This window comes from Natrix helvetica (assembly GCF_964273705.1).
Source record: "Natrix helvetica genome assembly, chromosome: 3".
Lineage (NCBI taxonomy): Eukaryota > Metazoa > Chordata > Lepidosauria > Squamata > Natricidae > Natrix > Natrix helvetica.
Window position 1 is genome coordinate 149,619,048 of NC_138549.1, and position 16,188 is coordinate 149,635,235.

General features: G+C 41.7%; 1 protein-coding gene across 1 annotated transcript in view; it reads left to right on the plus strand.

The window, feature by feature from the left end:
• PLCG1 (phospholipase C gamma 1) overlaps window positions 1-16,188 on the plus strand; it is a 117,338-nt gene that overhangs the window by 91,928 nt on the left and 9,222 nt on the right. The window contains exons 20-27 of the mRNA XM_081949650.1: window positions 497-574; window positions 2,005-2,108; window positions 3,024-3,120; window positions 4,631-4,703; window positions 5,233-5,390; window positions 6,166-6,262; window positions 6,895-7,119; window positions 7,901-8,049. Of these exons, the coding sequence (XP_081805776.1) occupies window positions 497-574; window positions 2,005-2,108; window positions 3,024-3,120; window positions 4,631-4,703; window positions 5,233-5,390; window positions 6,166-6,262; window positions 6,895-7,119; window positions 7,901-8,049 (981 nt within the window). The remainder of the gene's footprint in view (window positions 1-496; window positions 575-2,004; window positions 2,109-3,023; window positions 3,121-4,630; window positions 4,704-5,232; window positions 5,391-6,165; window positions 6,263-6,894; window positions 7,120-7,900; window positions 8,050-16,188) is intronic.

Consider the following 16,188-nt stretch of genomic DNA (forward strand, 5'->3'; position numbering starts at 1 on the left):
GGTGCGGCCGTACCGGACCATACCCGCAGGAACCCACCACCCACTGGTTAGGACTATACATGGTGTTTTTAGAGTTTCACTTCCTGAACTCTTTCACGTCCTTAATGAGAGGTTTCGGGGTATGGCTAGGTCCCCAAAAGATCTTAATTTTTTTTTCTCCTAATCCGATAACTGACCATGTTCCTCTTTCTGCAGAGGGATTTTTAAAATTTATTTTATTTAGGTATTTATTTATACTCTACCTTTATTATTCTTATAAATAACTCAACACATGCAATACTCTTTCTTTCTCCTACAACAACTACTCTGAGGTGAATTAGCCTGAGAGGGAGTGGCTGGCCCAAAGTCACCCAGCCAATTTTCATGCCATGGATTTATTCCTCCTATATTCTGTTTTATCTCTTTAAATGATTCTGCTACATTTTTAAACAGTTTTGTCTAAATAATTAGCAAATGAGAAGTATACAAAGGATTGTATTGCATTTGTTTTTGTTAGGAACCAGATTATGGTGCACTATATGAAGGACGGAATCCGGGATTTTATGTGGAGGCCAACCCTATGCCAACCTTTAAGGTATTTTTCCTAACTCTTTGGTTGATATCTTGATTAGGCTAATAAGAGTTAGTGAATTTTCCTACCAGGCTTGCAAGTCTTTTTAAGATCTTTTGTAGAAACTATAAGAATAGTTTTGCTTTATATACCTGTATGTTCTCACTCAGACCTAATAGCAATAGAGTAGTTTGTGTTAAAAAGTTGCAGGTGTATATGTAATAAACTCCCATTTTCAACACCATAGTTTTGATTTGCATCGGGATTTTCTATGAATGTTGTCATAGTTTTAAGAAGCACAATATCCTAATTCCAATCAGAGAATGATATGATTTTCTAATTCTAATTAGTACAGTGAAACTTACCAGCTGGCAGAAGCAGGAATGAATTTGAATTATGTGCTGTAATTTCCCTATTCTTGCATACATTTTTACGAGGAAGGTTTTAAAAATGGGTCAGGATGTTATTTTTCTACATGTTTCCTTTCTACAAATGTTAGTTTGCTACATTGTACATATTCAGTCACGCTTTTCTACCCCAGGGACACTAGCAAAACTGTCTGGTTTGTGTATGTAATGGAGCTGGAGGGACCTCTGTAGTAAACTTTAAACCTGAGAAGGAATCAGTTGCCAAAAATCAGTGAGGTAGGAAGTACATATATGAAAACTATGGTAAAAGTTATTTTACCAGTAATAATTTTACCATAATTAACAAAAATACCTACCCCTACCCAAAATCCAAGAAAAAAAATGTAAGATAGTTAGCTTGTCCATATATGTATATGCCATAATCATATGACATATCATTACTGATAGCCCTTGAGTCATGACATTAGGGTCATAAGTAATGATGATTGTAAAGCGGGCCATCGCCTGACCATCCTGATTTTAAAACCTTTTTTTGCAGTGATTGTTTAGCGAATTCTCATGGTGGTTATGTGAATCATAGTTGTTAAGCAAGCCTATTGTTTGCTCGTGGGCGTTTTTCCTGAAAAGGGATAGTTAAATACCAGCAAAAACATTATAAATCATGGTCATGTGACTGCAGGGGGCTGCAAACAGCTGTAAAGGCAAGCTAGTTGCCAAGGACCCAAAATGCAGTCAGGTGACAGTTTTTGGATCTTCGGGATTGGGTCACATGCTACCTTTTGGTGGTCCGCCATAAGTTTGTAAGTCAAGGACTACCTGTAATACACCTTTGTTGACTTTCCTGATAGAGAACTTGACACATCCCTTTCCAAATGTAAACTACCCCCCCTCTCTCTCTCTCACAGACACAAACACACACAACACACACACACAGAATCATCTTGTCAAAAGTAGATAGAAAAAGATATCTGGACAAGTGGATTCTTCTATAACTCTTTAGCAAAACTGCTTCACTTTCATGGACAGGTACACCCATCCCAATTATTGCCATAGTTACCTTGCCACATTCTTGTGCCTTTCTTTTAGTGCGCCGTCAAAGCTTTGTTTGACTACAAAGCACAGCGAGAAGACGAGCTTACCTTCACAAAAAATGCAATCATCCAAAACGTAGAAAAACAAGAAGGAGGCTGGTGGGTATAGCTATTGTTCTGAAGATAATGAAATCTTTCTTAATGCTCCCCCAGAAAAGATTCGATTATTCCTTCATTTTTGATATTAGTTTAATGGAAGCTTGTTTCATTATGTGATTGAAGCACGTAAAACGAGTTTATATATTTGCATGCCTATGGCTAAAGACATGTTTATCAACAGAGTCACATGTGTGCAGCTGCTGGGCTATTGACATATTACTAAAAAGTACTTAGGAAAGAGTTAAATTGAGTAGGAAATGATAAGCTTTGTTAATTCTTATCCTACCACTTCTCCCTGATATATTTTCTCTGCTGTGCACTGCATATTGTTTCCTCATTATATCTTAATATTTATCCTGATCCTGCTTTGAATTAAGCTTCAGGTTCATGGTCACTTTAACTTGATTTCAAACTACCATGTTTCCCCAAAAATAAGACAGGGTCTTATTTTCTTTTGACCCCCTGAAATAAGCACTTGACTTATTTTTGGGGAAGTCTTATTATTTTTGAGGTGCAGGAGGTGGTGAGTGTGGTCACCTCATGGCTGCTGCTGTGTTGCAATATTTTCAGGGGAGGGCTTATTTTAGAGCACGCGCTTAAAAGCCCGATTGGGTTTATTATCTGGGGAGGTCTTATTTTCAGGGAAACAAAGTATTTTGGTAAAATAATGATTTCCCACACACAATAGAAAGGGGCATTTCAGGATTTATTTTCCCTTCCGTTTGAGCATTTCATTCTTTAGAGAGCATGCTCTCTTCTTCTTCACTGTTGATGTTTCCTCTGCTCAATTAGTGCAGTAAGTTCTACAATTAAGTTTAATGCCACCAATTTCAACTTTGATAACTGCATTTGGTATGTACTGTAACATTGCTGTAGAATGTGTACATATTTGCATGAGCTTTGAATTTTTTTCAGGTGGAGAGGAGATTATGGGGGTAAGAAGCAACTGTGGTTTCCCTCTAATTATGTAGAAGAAATAACTAGTCCAACTGGCCTGGAGCCTGAGAGAGAGGTGAGTTCTTGTTTTGGAAAAAGAACAGAGAACTATAACATTTCAAGTCTTCAGTCTGAATACAAGTAGTCCTCGACTTACAACATTTCATTTAGTGACCATTTGAAGTTACAATGGCACTGAAAAAGTGGCTTATGACCATTTTTCACACTTATGACTGTTGATGCTTCCCATGGTCCCATGAATAACATTTGGCTATTTGGCAACTGAATCATATTTATGACAGTTGCAGTGTCCCGGAGTCATGTGATTCCCCTTTTGCAACCTTCTGGCAAGCAACGTCGATTGGGAAACCAGGTTCACTTAACAACCATGTTACTAGTTTAACAACTGCAATCAGTGATTCACTTAACAAATGTGGCAAGAAAATTCGTAAAATGGGGGCAAAACTCACTTAATAAATTTCTCACATAAATGTTGGGCTCAAGTGTGGTCATAAGTTGAGGACTGCGTTGCATTGCCTTGAAAGAAGGTGACCTGAAAGACTCCATCCTTTTGTCTAAGGTTGCCCATCCATCTTATATGAGCAAACGTATACCATCTGCAATGTAGCTATATCTAGCTCAGTCTCTCTTGGTATGCTCTCTGTTAGTCCCTGTCCCTCCCCTCCTCCTCCATTTTGCCCATAGTTTTGTTTATCTTTCTGTTCTTACTATCCTTAAGTGCTCATTGTATGTGTTAGGTTCTCACTCTGACCCTTGACTGGTTTATTCTTTTTACTGCATTATAACCCCTACTTCAGATGGATGCTTGCTGTGGCAAACAGAGTAGAGATGCCTTTAGGAATGAATAATGCATGTGTAGCTCATCTGCATGAATCAGGTGCACAAAGGCTTTAAGCTACAAGTGTTTTGCCCCTGTTGGTTGTTTACCTTCATGTACCATCATTTAGAAACACAGTTTTTTGCAAGTGAAGGGCAGTTGTAGCTAAACTCCTTTCCCTTTAAACATCATAACGGTAATGTTCAAATTTATTTTACTGGTGTTCAGCATTTATTATCGATTGATCTTTGCTACCCAGAAATTGCAGGGATGTAGGAAGATATGGAAACTGAATAGTCGCTGCTAGAAGCAGAAAAGGGAGAGAGAATGTCAGGGGGTAATACTGTTAGATCGGGTAATGGAAAGGCACACACAGGATAACGGTAACAACAGCTCTTTATTGTAACAGAACAGGTATGAACAATCCAGCGAAGGTTGAGTCTGACAGCAGCCCTTTTAAAAGGAGCTGTCAGACCCTTTGACCAATGAGATTAAACCTCTGTTCCTGAGAGGACCTTGGTGGAAACCATTATAACTGTAGCTAGTATCTAACAAATACAGTGGTAGCTAAGGCAAAGTAAAGCATTTTAATAGTTTCGTAATATACTAGACTGATTTTTAATATGTGTGTTTTTAAAAATAAAATGCATTGATCTGAATAAACATTATGGATTGTCCTGAAATTTGTATGGCAGAGCAAACTACAAACTACAAAATCTTTACTAATATACTGTGATTTTGCTTCCAGCAACAGCTAGATGAAAACAGCCCTTTGGGAGATCTACTCAGAGGGGTACTGGATGTACCATCATGTCAGATTGGTAAGTTATGGAGGGAAAAGGGGGTTAAAAAAATCAATGTTATTCCTTCTTTCTGTAGAACTTCCTTCCTTGCTAGTAAGCCCTGTAGATGCAAAACCAGTTTGGTTTTTAAATAAGCAATTGTAAATCGATCAGTGACACAGTCTAGCATCCTTGTCTTCACCCAGACAAATGTGCAAAAATAGTGAGATAGATTTAGAACTACTAGCTAGAGACAGTGAGAAAAGGACAACAGTACAGAGAATTTTAAAATAGTTCCTGTTCCACAGAAGAACATTTAAATTAGGAGCTAGAGGCTGAGAAATTCAGGACTTTATGAAACAGTTCATTGTGATATGCATAACAAGAAATCAGGACAAAATGTACATATCTAATTTTCTGTTCTTTGTTTCAACTTCTAAATTTTTCTACTGGGTGATACTATTGAAACTATTTTTTTTTTACTGTAACCCTGCTTGTAGTCATTTATTCATGTTGATGATTATGAAAATCTAATGACAATCTCCTATATTTTTGTTCCTTGATATAGCTATCCGCCCTGAGGGGAAGAACAACCGTATGTTTGTGTTCTCCATTAGTATGGCATCTGTCTCACGTTGGTCGTTGGATGTCGCAGCTGATACCCATGAAGATCTGTTGGATTGGGTGAAGAAGATCCGCGAGGCAGCCCAAACTGCTGATGCCAGGGTAAAGGATGCTCGTTTTTTACACCTTTTCAGAGTTTTTTTTTTAAAAGTCCTTGTATGTACTTCATACAGGTCACAGTTTGATGAGTATAAAACTTCTTTCTCAGAAGTTAACCTTGAAATAATTACCGTATTTTTTGGAATATTAGATGCACTTTTTTCCCTCAAAAAAGAGGGTGAAAATCTGGGTGCGTCTTATACAGCATTTTTGGCCTACTGAAACCCCGCCCCTTTTGCAAAAATGGATGTACAGAGGGTTTGGGAGGCTTGCAAAGTGCTCCAGGGGGCTGGGAAGGGTTCATTTGTGCCCCCCAGGAGCTCTAAGAGCCTCCCAAAGCTCTGCATGCCCCCCCCCATTTTTTTTTTTGCAAAAAATGAGGCATACAGAGAGTTTGGGAAGCCTGCAGAATACAAAAACGTTTTTTTTTTAATTTACCTCTTCAAAATCATGGTGCGTCTTATACTCTGGTGTGCCTTATAGTCCGAAACGTACTGTACTTGTTTCATGGGCTGAATATAGCCTGGCCGAATTGCTTTATCAGTTAGAAACTCCACTTCTCACACTGAAGTTGGTGGCAGGACTAAGAATCCTTATTAAAGCACCTATGGGAATGGCTCAATCTCCAATTTTATTCTTGAGTATGAATGTATTGATGAATGTTGCTGTTTCTCATAACCTATAATTGGACAAATTGTGCAATCAACATTGTACTAATTCCAAAGCTATTCATCTTTACCATGAGCTCTGAAATCTTTTTTAACAATTATTTTGGAAGCTCTCTGAAGGGAAGATGATGGAACGGAGGAAAAAGATAGCTTTGGAGCTTTCAGAGCTTGTAATCTACTGTCGTCCTGTTCCCTTTGATGAAGACAGTAAGTATTCATGACTCTGGACATACTTGTTTATCTATTGATTAAATTTATATGCCACCCATTTTGCTATCCAGAGCAAAGGTGGCTAACATGCAATAAAAATACATTACTGTATAAAAACAATTATAAATATAGAAATAGTTAACATTACAAAAATTAAATAGATTTTAAAATGTACATTATCCCAAAATTAGACTTTTAGATTATTATCACAAAATTAGGTTATCCCTAATTAAAATCTAAGGATTGGTGAGCATTGTGATTTAAAAATCAATTGTATCAGCAGGTTGATACTGATTTATTTTTGTCCCAATGTGATTAAGAAAACTCTCATGTGTATTTTACTGCTATTGTGGAAAAATACAAAAAAATAATTCCAGAACTAAAATGAATGGGCTTTTGCAAGCTTATTTGTTTTGAGATATTGTATCAAAATCTTACAAATATTGTAAAATTGCATCATTATTCAGTACTTTGGGATTTACTTTTGTTACTCTAATCTTCCCGACCATCCTTACTTAAAATATATATCATAATGAACAAATATACATCTCATTTTTTTAAAATCTTCTCATTCATTCTCCGAGGAATTAAGATTTTTTTTCAGATTAGCATCTCCCTATTCTCTACAGAAATCGGCACAGAAAGAGCCTGTTATAGAGATATGTCATCTTTCCCTGAAACCAAAGCAGAAAAGTATGTCAACAAGATCAAAGGGAAGAAATTTCTGCAGTATAACCGATTACAGCTTTCCCGCATATACCCCAAAGGACAGCGCCTGGACTCTTCCAATTATGATCCCCTTCCTATGTGGATCTGTGGCAGTCAGTTGGTGGCACTGAACTTTCAAACACCAGGTGAGGCCAACTCTTTACTGAATATTTTATGGTGGTGACTGTGGCAGGAATGGGCAATATGTGTCCCTCCAGAAGTTGTTGATTTGGTATCCTGATAGACTGCACGCTCATCGATGAGGGATGCCAGGGGCTACAATTCAGCCATACCTGGAAGGCCATGCTTTGACCATTTTGGCAAACGTTACTGCATGAAGATATTATTGCTTCAGATTTTTATGTTCTGAGTTCCAATCCTTCAAGGCTGTTAACTATCACAGATCTTCTCCATTTGTGCCCACGTTTTCTGGAATTACATTTCCTCTTGAGTTCAAACAGTCCCAACTACACTATGTTTTTCAACAGCTATTAAAGCCCTGCTTTTTGAGAACAATTTGAATCTTTTTGCCACTTGCATACTGCTCATTATGTGCCTGTCTAGTTTTGTTGTACATGATTGCATTGTATTTTTTTCTGTCTCTTTAAAAACCTTTTATTGTATTTGGAGTTGTTAACTACTCAATCATTTTCAGTTGGGCCAGCATATAAACTTCAGGAAATACATCAAATAAACAATACTACTGCCAACAAGTCTTTTTTTGTTTACTTATAATTTGGGAAGCACTATTTTTTATTTTAGCTGCATGCATTAATGGAATATTCCAGATTTATGAACTGTGCAGCAAACACTAAATTATAGGAAGAACTTTATTCAAATATAAAGCACTATTATTATTTTACCAAACTGCAATTCTGTTTTACCGATGTTGAGGTGTTGGTCATCGAAATGCCTATGTTTTTGCAGACAAGCCAATGCAAATGAATCAGGCTCTATTTGTGTCTGGAGGCCAAAGTGGCTTTGCGTTGCAGCCAGCCAACATGCGGGATGATATCTTTGATCCCTTTGACAAGAACACCCTTCGTGGAATGGTGCCACTTTCCATCTCCATTGAGGTTTGTATTTTATGATTATCCAAGTGCCCACTAGAATGAATTCTAATTTTGACTTTATAATGCTTGAATGTGCCTCTTTTCTTTGTTGCTTGGAGCTTCAGAAGATTGCTACATTATACCCTGAAAAGATGTGTGTGGTGCATATACATCTACAGAGATTTTTCGGTTCAAAAGATCCTTGTAATTTATCTAGCTTTCACTTTTTAAAACCACATATTTAATATGAAAAGATGTATGTGCTGCTAAATTCGTAACATCATTTTGAAATAGTAAGCCAATTTTTATCATAAGGAAAAGATAGTGACATCAACTTCCTGGTTTAAACTACCAGTTGTTTCTTACTGTGTATAAATTCTGAATTTGGTTTAAACTGATTTATTGAAACATACCACAATGCCTGAAGCCATGATTTATTGTTTACTTGTTTTTATAAATAATATTAATTTCCAGCTGCCCTTACCAAGGTGCAGCAATTAACCATAGTTTAAAAATAAATGCAAATGCTTTTGATCTCTGTAATTATGCTGGAGGTGAAGATTTGCAAGAGAAGATGTTGTTGACTAATCTCAAGATTCATATAGATTCATTTTTGTTACCCGGAACATAGCATTACATAAAAAATGGCACCAGCTTCCAATTGTTTTTAGACACAGGATATTCATTGGCTTAAGCTAAACCTTATTTGAAACTACTTAAACACTTAAGGACTTTAGCGCCACATGCCTGTTTAAAAAAATTCTCAGTTTTTCTCTAGTATTATTTCCTAAGAATACTTGGGGACACTAAAGCATGAGTCTAAAACAGTATTTCTCAATCGTGGCAACTTTAAGATGTGTGGTCCACCTGTTTCAGCTAGCCAGCCTGGCATAATCTCGACAACTGTTCCACCCCTTGGTTAATTTTAATTGTTAACGTTAGCTTTTAAACTTTTATTCTTATTGGGGTTTTAACTTCCCTGATTATTGTATTTATTTATTTTTACCTCCTCCTTTGTAGTCCGTAGACCGTTGCTTGTGTACGTCGCCCCGAGTCCCTGTGGGGAGAGGGGGCGACTAATAAGTCTGATAAAATAAATAAATAAATAAATATGGTCTTCAACTTCCAGAATTCTTGCTGGCTGGGGAATTCTGAAGTTGAAGTTCACACATCTAAAAGTTGCCATGGTCTAAATAACAATTCTAGCACACATGGCATTATTATTGTAACAAGCAAAAGTAAGATCTTACTATCTGGAGCTGATTTTAACCAGCAGCCAATGCTGATGGAGATAGCACATGAGCAAATGTAGACATGCCAATAACTACCGTATTTTTCGCACTTTAAGATGCCCTCCCCCCCCCCCAAAAAAAGTGGGTGCAAATGTCTGTGCATCTTATAGAGCGAATATTGCGGTGGGGGGAGGGGGTTGGTGCCACCGCATTAGCCGCCGCCAGGGAACACTGGAGACTTCGTTGCTGAGCAGCTGAGCAGTGGTTGGATCGGCCTCCCAGAATACTGCCGATCAGCTGAGTGGCAGGGATCGCTGCCACCAATCACCGCCAAATGGTAGAGACATCGATCCCCGTCGCCTAGAACAGCTGATCGGCGGTATTCCAGAAGGCCAATCCAACTGCAGTTCAGCTGCTCGGCAGTGAAGGCTCCAGTGCTCCCTGGCAGCAGCAGCAGCTCAGCTCAGTTGACCAATGGTGGGTGCAATGGAGTGGAGCCCTGAAGAGCCATGTGCTGGGGCTGCAATAATGTACTGAAGCTGACCAGGCTGTTTCTGTTGCTGCAAGTATGCTAGCCAGTTAAATACTGGATGGATGCTGGAAAGCAGAGGCAGATTTTTTTCCCCTTGTTTTCGTCCTCTAAAGCTAATGTGCGTTTTATGGTTCTGGTACGTCTTAGATGCAGTAAGAGAAAACATCTCTGTCACTTTTACCCATCATGGTATTGACTGATGCCTGAACTTTTACTTGTGTTCAGTTTTGTACATTGCTACCACCAACAGCTTGCTGTTCTAATTGAGTCAAGATTATCTGGACCATATTCCTTGCCCAGAAATCCTATTCCTTTATCCCCGTCTTCTCTGAATTCTCTCAACTAAGATTGCTACTAAATTTCTTCCTTGCCCACATTTCCATCATCCTGGTAATCACCAGCGCTCTTTGCTGTCTCTTTGCTCTCTCTCTCTGTTCATCTTCTCCCCACCCACTTTTCTTCCACTGCTTTAACATTCAAGTCCGCATTTCTTTTCCTTAAAAATCAAACATTTCCAACTGTAGAAACATATGGCTCACAAGTTGTATCTATCAGTCTTTCCCCTGATTTCCTGCAGTTTACCTACTACCCAAACTAAGTCTTAAGGGTTTATTACTTGCTACTCCATAAAACCAGCCCTAACATACAGGAAATCTGACTTCTCAAAGACAGACTAAAAGTGAACATATTGTACTGCTTTCATGTTGTTGCTGTTATTGTTACCATTATTAATTATCATGTTATTTTTAGACTGCTTTTCATTTCGGAGGAGTTATTTATAAGAGAATAAGTGTAGTAGTGCTTTGAAACAAATCACAATAAAATGAACACTCTACTAAAGAATAAATGAAAATGTATTTCTTTTTTAAAAGCAAGCAGTTTGGTTGTAACTTAGCTTTTAGCACCTGGATGAACAAGTGCATCTAAAATTGATTCCTGAAGGGAGATAGTCCGTTAGACTAGCTGAACTTCACTTGGGAGGAAAAATCCATCGGTGACATTCTTTGGCTTTGTCAGCTTTGTTTACTTCAGCTCAAATAGACATAAGTTAAAAATAGGCCATGCACACACACACACAGACACATCCTGAAAATATGATCTATTTTGAAGTAAATGGTCACATTCTGGAAGTTCTACGAAACTGTTTCAGGACAAGTGTGCTTTAGATAAAGATAAAGGTTCCCCTTGCACATATGTGCTAGTCGTTCCTGACTTTAGGGGGCGGAGCTCATCTCCATTTCAAAGCCAAAGAGCCAGGGCTGTACGAAGATGTCTCCATGGTCATGTGGCCAGTATAACTAAACACCAAAGGCACACAGAACGCTGTCACCAAAGGTGGTCCCTATTTTTCTACTTGCATTTTTACATACTTTCAAACTGCTATGTTGGCAGAAGCTGGGACAAGTAACAGGAGCTCACTCTGTTATGCGGCGCTAGGGATTCGAACCACCAAACTGCCTACCTTTCTGATTGACAAGCTCAGCGTCTTAGCCACAGAGCCACCATTCAGTGCTAATCGTTCACTAGTGATAGTCATTCAGTAATAGTCGGGAACGACTAGCACATAGGTGCGAGGGGAACATTCACCTTTAAGTGTGCTTTAGCAGAAATCAAACTCAGAACCTTTTCATGTCTCACTGTTCTTACCAAAATAAAATCCAGAACTTTTTCTTTCCATATATCACTTTGAACTGACCCATCTCCCCATTATTTTTCCAGTGCCTTAGCTCCCACGTCCCCCCACAATTGCCACGGGTGTCTCACTTGACATGAGCCATCCCTGGCAACATATACCATGTGATAAGCCTCATGTCCCATGTGACTTGCTTGATACCTGTTCTTCCCAACTCCTATCCTTCCTTTTGTTTATTGCCTCCTCTTAACTACTGCACCATCCATATCCACACTTGCTAAAGCATCACCCCAACCTTGGCTTTTCCTGCTTTTACATCCCTACCCTGATTTCTATCAAGAACTATCTTGTTTTGCCCTATATGGACCAAGATCCCTGAAAATGCATGCTTAGGATTAGGCCCACCATCACCTGTTCTCTGCATAGAGTACTGTGGCTGTTTGGTGTGGGTATTGAACCTTCTTAGGTCAGTGTATTGAGCAATCCCCTAGTGACAGAAAACCAAAACCGTAGTTGCTGCTTCTCTTAACAAAACCTAATGGAGACAAATAATAAATGAGCAAAACAATCATTGGAACTGCTAGTGATAAATCATTCTGTGAGAGAGGCAGTTGACAACATACAAATCTCCTACCCATAGGTGGCTCCCTTTGTTTAGAAATCCAGTTAGATTAATCTTGTTTAGGGATTTATTTGTGTGTGTGTGTGTGTGTGTGTGTGTCTGTCTGTCTCACCAACTCCATGGATTCTAGCTGTCTTGGAATGTAAAAGATGCAAACACTACACACTCCTCAGGCTATGTTTTGTTGTTGTTTTGGTTGGGATGTGCCCTTTCTCTAACGTTGGTGGAGACAGTGGTCATGCATGGGTTAACTCAGTCAGTAACCAATAGAACTGAGTGTACCAAAGTGATGTCATCGCCTCAGAGGAATGTCCTCCCACTTTTTTAGACTCAGTTCGATAGGAATTGGCTGTGTTAACTGCTTTCTCCTCAACTTTCGTAGATACTATAATTTCCTTTAATTGGATTTTTTTCTAAATTTCGCCTAAATTACATCCAAATTGGGAAGACTTAGAGGATAGCTCCTCAGAGCTAATTTTCTCAATTAGCCCCGGGCTTCTTGAAGAGACTCACCAGGGCTTCTTCGAGGCTTCTGCCTCCTCAGCTTACCAGCAATTTCAGAGGCTCTCCTGCAAGCAGCGCCTCCTAGCAACAGCCATTGGAGGCCCCGCTCAGCGCTGCCACCTCTGCTGGCCTCCGGGCCTCTTCTTCTTGCCTCCAAGCCCTCAGCTGCCTCCAAGCGTCGCAAAACCGCCAGCCGCTGTCAAAAAGGCTGCCAGCAGCTGCTGCTACCGCCGGGAAGCACCACCGCCGCTACATGCCACTGCCACCCCTCAGCACTCATTCCTCCACCGGATCGCTGCTGCTGCTCTCTTCAGCCTCTGCAGCCTCTCCGCAGGGCCTTTGATGCCCTCACTCATTCTGTGGCCTCAGCTACCTGGTGGCGCCCGGCCCATAGGCTCTGTAGCCTCAGTGGCCATTTTGTTTTGGTGCGAAGATCTCGGGTGGCCATTTTGGGTACTTCAAGGAGTCGTGAGTACAGACTCCTTGAAGTCTGTACTCCCGACTAGGACTCGCAAGGATATTAACAAAATAAAGGCAGCCCTAGAATACACTGCAGATGCCTCCTTGGACGCAACCCGTTTTGCGTCCAAGTCCATAGCATCCTCCATCTCCATCCTCGCCTGTTTTGGCTAAAGCAGTGGCAGACGGAAGCCCGTGCCAAGTGGAGGCTAGCCTCCTCTCCCTATTCTTCCTCCCTTCTCTTTGGCCCCCTATTAGATCCTCTATTGGTAGAGTCCAAGGATAAGCGGAAGGTCTTGCAGCCGGCCACTAAGAAACAAAAGGGCCCCAGTCAATCCTTTTATTGCAGGCAGCCCTTTCGGGGTCTGGACGGGGGTTCCTCCAGCTCCCGTCCGCAATGTTAGGCTCCCCCCAGGCAGGGCCCTTCCTTTTCCAACAGGTCAGGCAGAAGCAACCAGAGATTCCAGCCCAGAAAGTCATTCAAGGACAATAACAACCGATCCTACAAGAGGCAGAAGTGACTGTCTGGAGGATCTCCCCGTAGGGGGACGTCTGTCGACCTTCGCGGATCATTGGGACGACATCACCGACAACGCGTGGGTCAGGTTCACAATCAGATTCAGCCTTCTCTTGGACTTGCGCTCCAGCCCTCCGAACCAATTTGTCCTGTGCCCCATATCCAGGGAACCTCAAAAGAGGCTCCTAGTAGAGCAGGCCATCCATCATCTGCTCCTCATTCGGGCCATTCAACCTGTGCCTCCAGGCCAGGTGGGACGGGGGTTCTACTCTCGTCTCTTTATCGTGCCGAAGTCTTCAGGGGGCTGAAGAGCAATCCTTGATCTCAAAATTTTAAATCGATTCATCAGATACAGGAGATTCAAAATGCACTCTCTCCTATCAATTCTGGAGGGTGTGCGCAGACACGATCTCCTAACATCAGTGGACCTCACGGAGGCTTACCTCCACGTACCCATTCACAAACGACACAGACAGTTCCTCCGCTTTGTCTATGCGGGCCGTCACTTTCAGTATCGGGCCCTCCCCTTCAGGCTATCATCAGCCCCAAGGGTCTTCACCAAGCTCCGTCAGTCATAGTAGCCCACTTACTTGCCAGACCCATTTGGATTTTTTGCTATCTGGACAACATTCTCCTGTTGTCCAGGTCATGCAATCAGGTCATTCGGGATCTCCAGGACACCTTGCAGGTGCTTCAGGAGGTGGGATTCTCCCTCAATCAGGAGAAAAGCCACCTTGTTCCCACCTCCCGTCTAGTGCACTTGGGAGCCCTCATCGACTCCACTCAGGGGAAGGTCTTCCTGTCTCGGGAACGACAGATCAGCCTCAGGGACTTAACCTTCGAGGTACGGAGGAGACAGCAGGTCCCTCTTCTCCAGCTGTCTCAACTGCTGGGGAAGATGGTCTCTTGATTCTCCATCGTCCCTTGGGCGCGGCTTCACAGCCGCTGCCTCCATTGGTTTCTTCTCCCATTCCAGAAGACCAACAGCAGCTGTTCCCTAGTGAAGTTCAGGTTGACTCCAGAGGTCTTACACTCTCTGGACTGGTGGATCTCCCCAGCTATCTCTCAGGGGTCCCTCTTCATGCGAGTTTGATAAAGATAAAGGGCTCGCGCCTAACACCTTACGGAGGCAGGTGTCGGCACTCTCTTTGGTTCTCTCTCTTCACCAGGATGAGCCGCTCTCCTTGCACCCTCATGTACGCCGCTTCATTAAGGGCGCGTCTAATCTCTGCCCTCCTGTCATTCACCGCTTCCCCTTGTGGGATCTAACCAAAGTCCTTGACTTTCTCACTGGACCACCCTTTGAGCCTCTCAGATTGGCCTTCCTGCATCACCTCACATTGAAAACAACCTTTCTGGTGGCCATCACGTCTGCACGACGGGTCTCTGAATTGGCGGCCCTTTCCATCCGTTCCTTCTTGTGTACCTTTCACTCAGACCGTGTGGTCCTTCGACATGATCCCACCTTTGTTCCAAAGGTCAATTCGGCTTTTCATCGGTCTCTAGATCTCACACTACTGAACTTTTGTCGTAAATCTTCTCACAGTCTCGAACCCAAATGGCACAGGTTAGACATAAGATGCTCGCTTAAGATCTATATTGCCAGGATGGCCGTCTTCAGGCGCACCAAAGCGCTCTTTGTGTCTTTCTATCCCACAAACAAGGGTCTGAAGGCTTCTCCATCTATGGTTGGATGCTGGATCCGGTCAACCATAACTAGAGCTTACCTGGCGCATCACCTCACGCCTCCATCCAACATCACGACGCATTCCACATGTCACGGCTACATGAGCCGCATGGACAAGGCAGGCCTCAGTGGAAGAGATTTGCAAGGTGGCCACCTGGGCGACTCCTACTTCCTTTAGCTGCCATTATAAAGTGGATAGATACGCTTCGACAGATGCGGCATTCAGACGGCGGGTCCTTCAACAGGTTTTTCCCTCTTCGAGCTCCTAGCCCAGTCTCATTCCCACCCGGGGACACGCCCAGCTTTGGTACATCCCATGCATGACTGCTGTCTCCACCAACGTTGGAGAATGGGGCGTTGGTTCTTACCTGATACGCCCCTTCTCGAGACAGGTGGAGACAGCGGTCATCCCCACCCTTTGGGTCCTGGCCTAGTTCGTGGAGTGCGTTTTAGGAGCTAGGCTGGAGTATCGGAAGATTGAAAGCAGTCGACTAATGCACAGCAGTCTACTTATCTCCTTTGTCACAAAAGCGGGAGGACACTCCTCTGAGGCGATGAGATCACTTTGGTAGACTTGGTTCTATTGGTTACTGACTGAGTTAACCCATGCATGACCACTGTCTCCACCTGCCTCGAGAAGGGGGGTACCAGGTGAGAACCAATGCCCCAATTTATTGCAACGGACAACAATTTATGGCTCTTGAGATGTTTCTTGCCACTTGTAATTGGTCGTGTTGGCTGAAGATGATGGAAAATAAAGGCCAAACAGAATGCCTAGCCCAGCCATTCTAGGATTATTAATCTAGGATTATTAAGAGAAAAATGGCAGCAAATATCAGTATAGATAAAGGACTTACGAATCTTAGCCAGTGTGACTGATAACAGCACAGTAGGGAATGAGAGCTAATTGTAAGAGGTAATATTTAATTGTCTTAAGTATCATTTCTATTCTGGAACCTAAGTTAATAAGAGCTAAT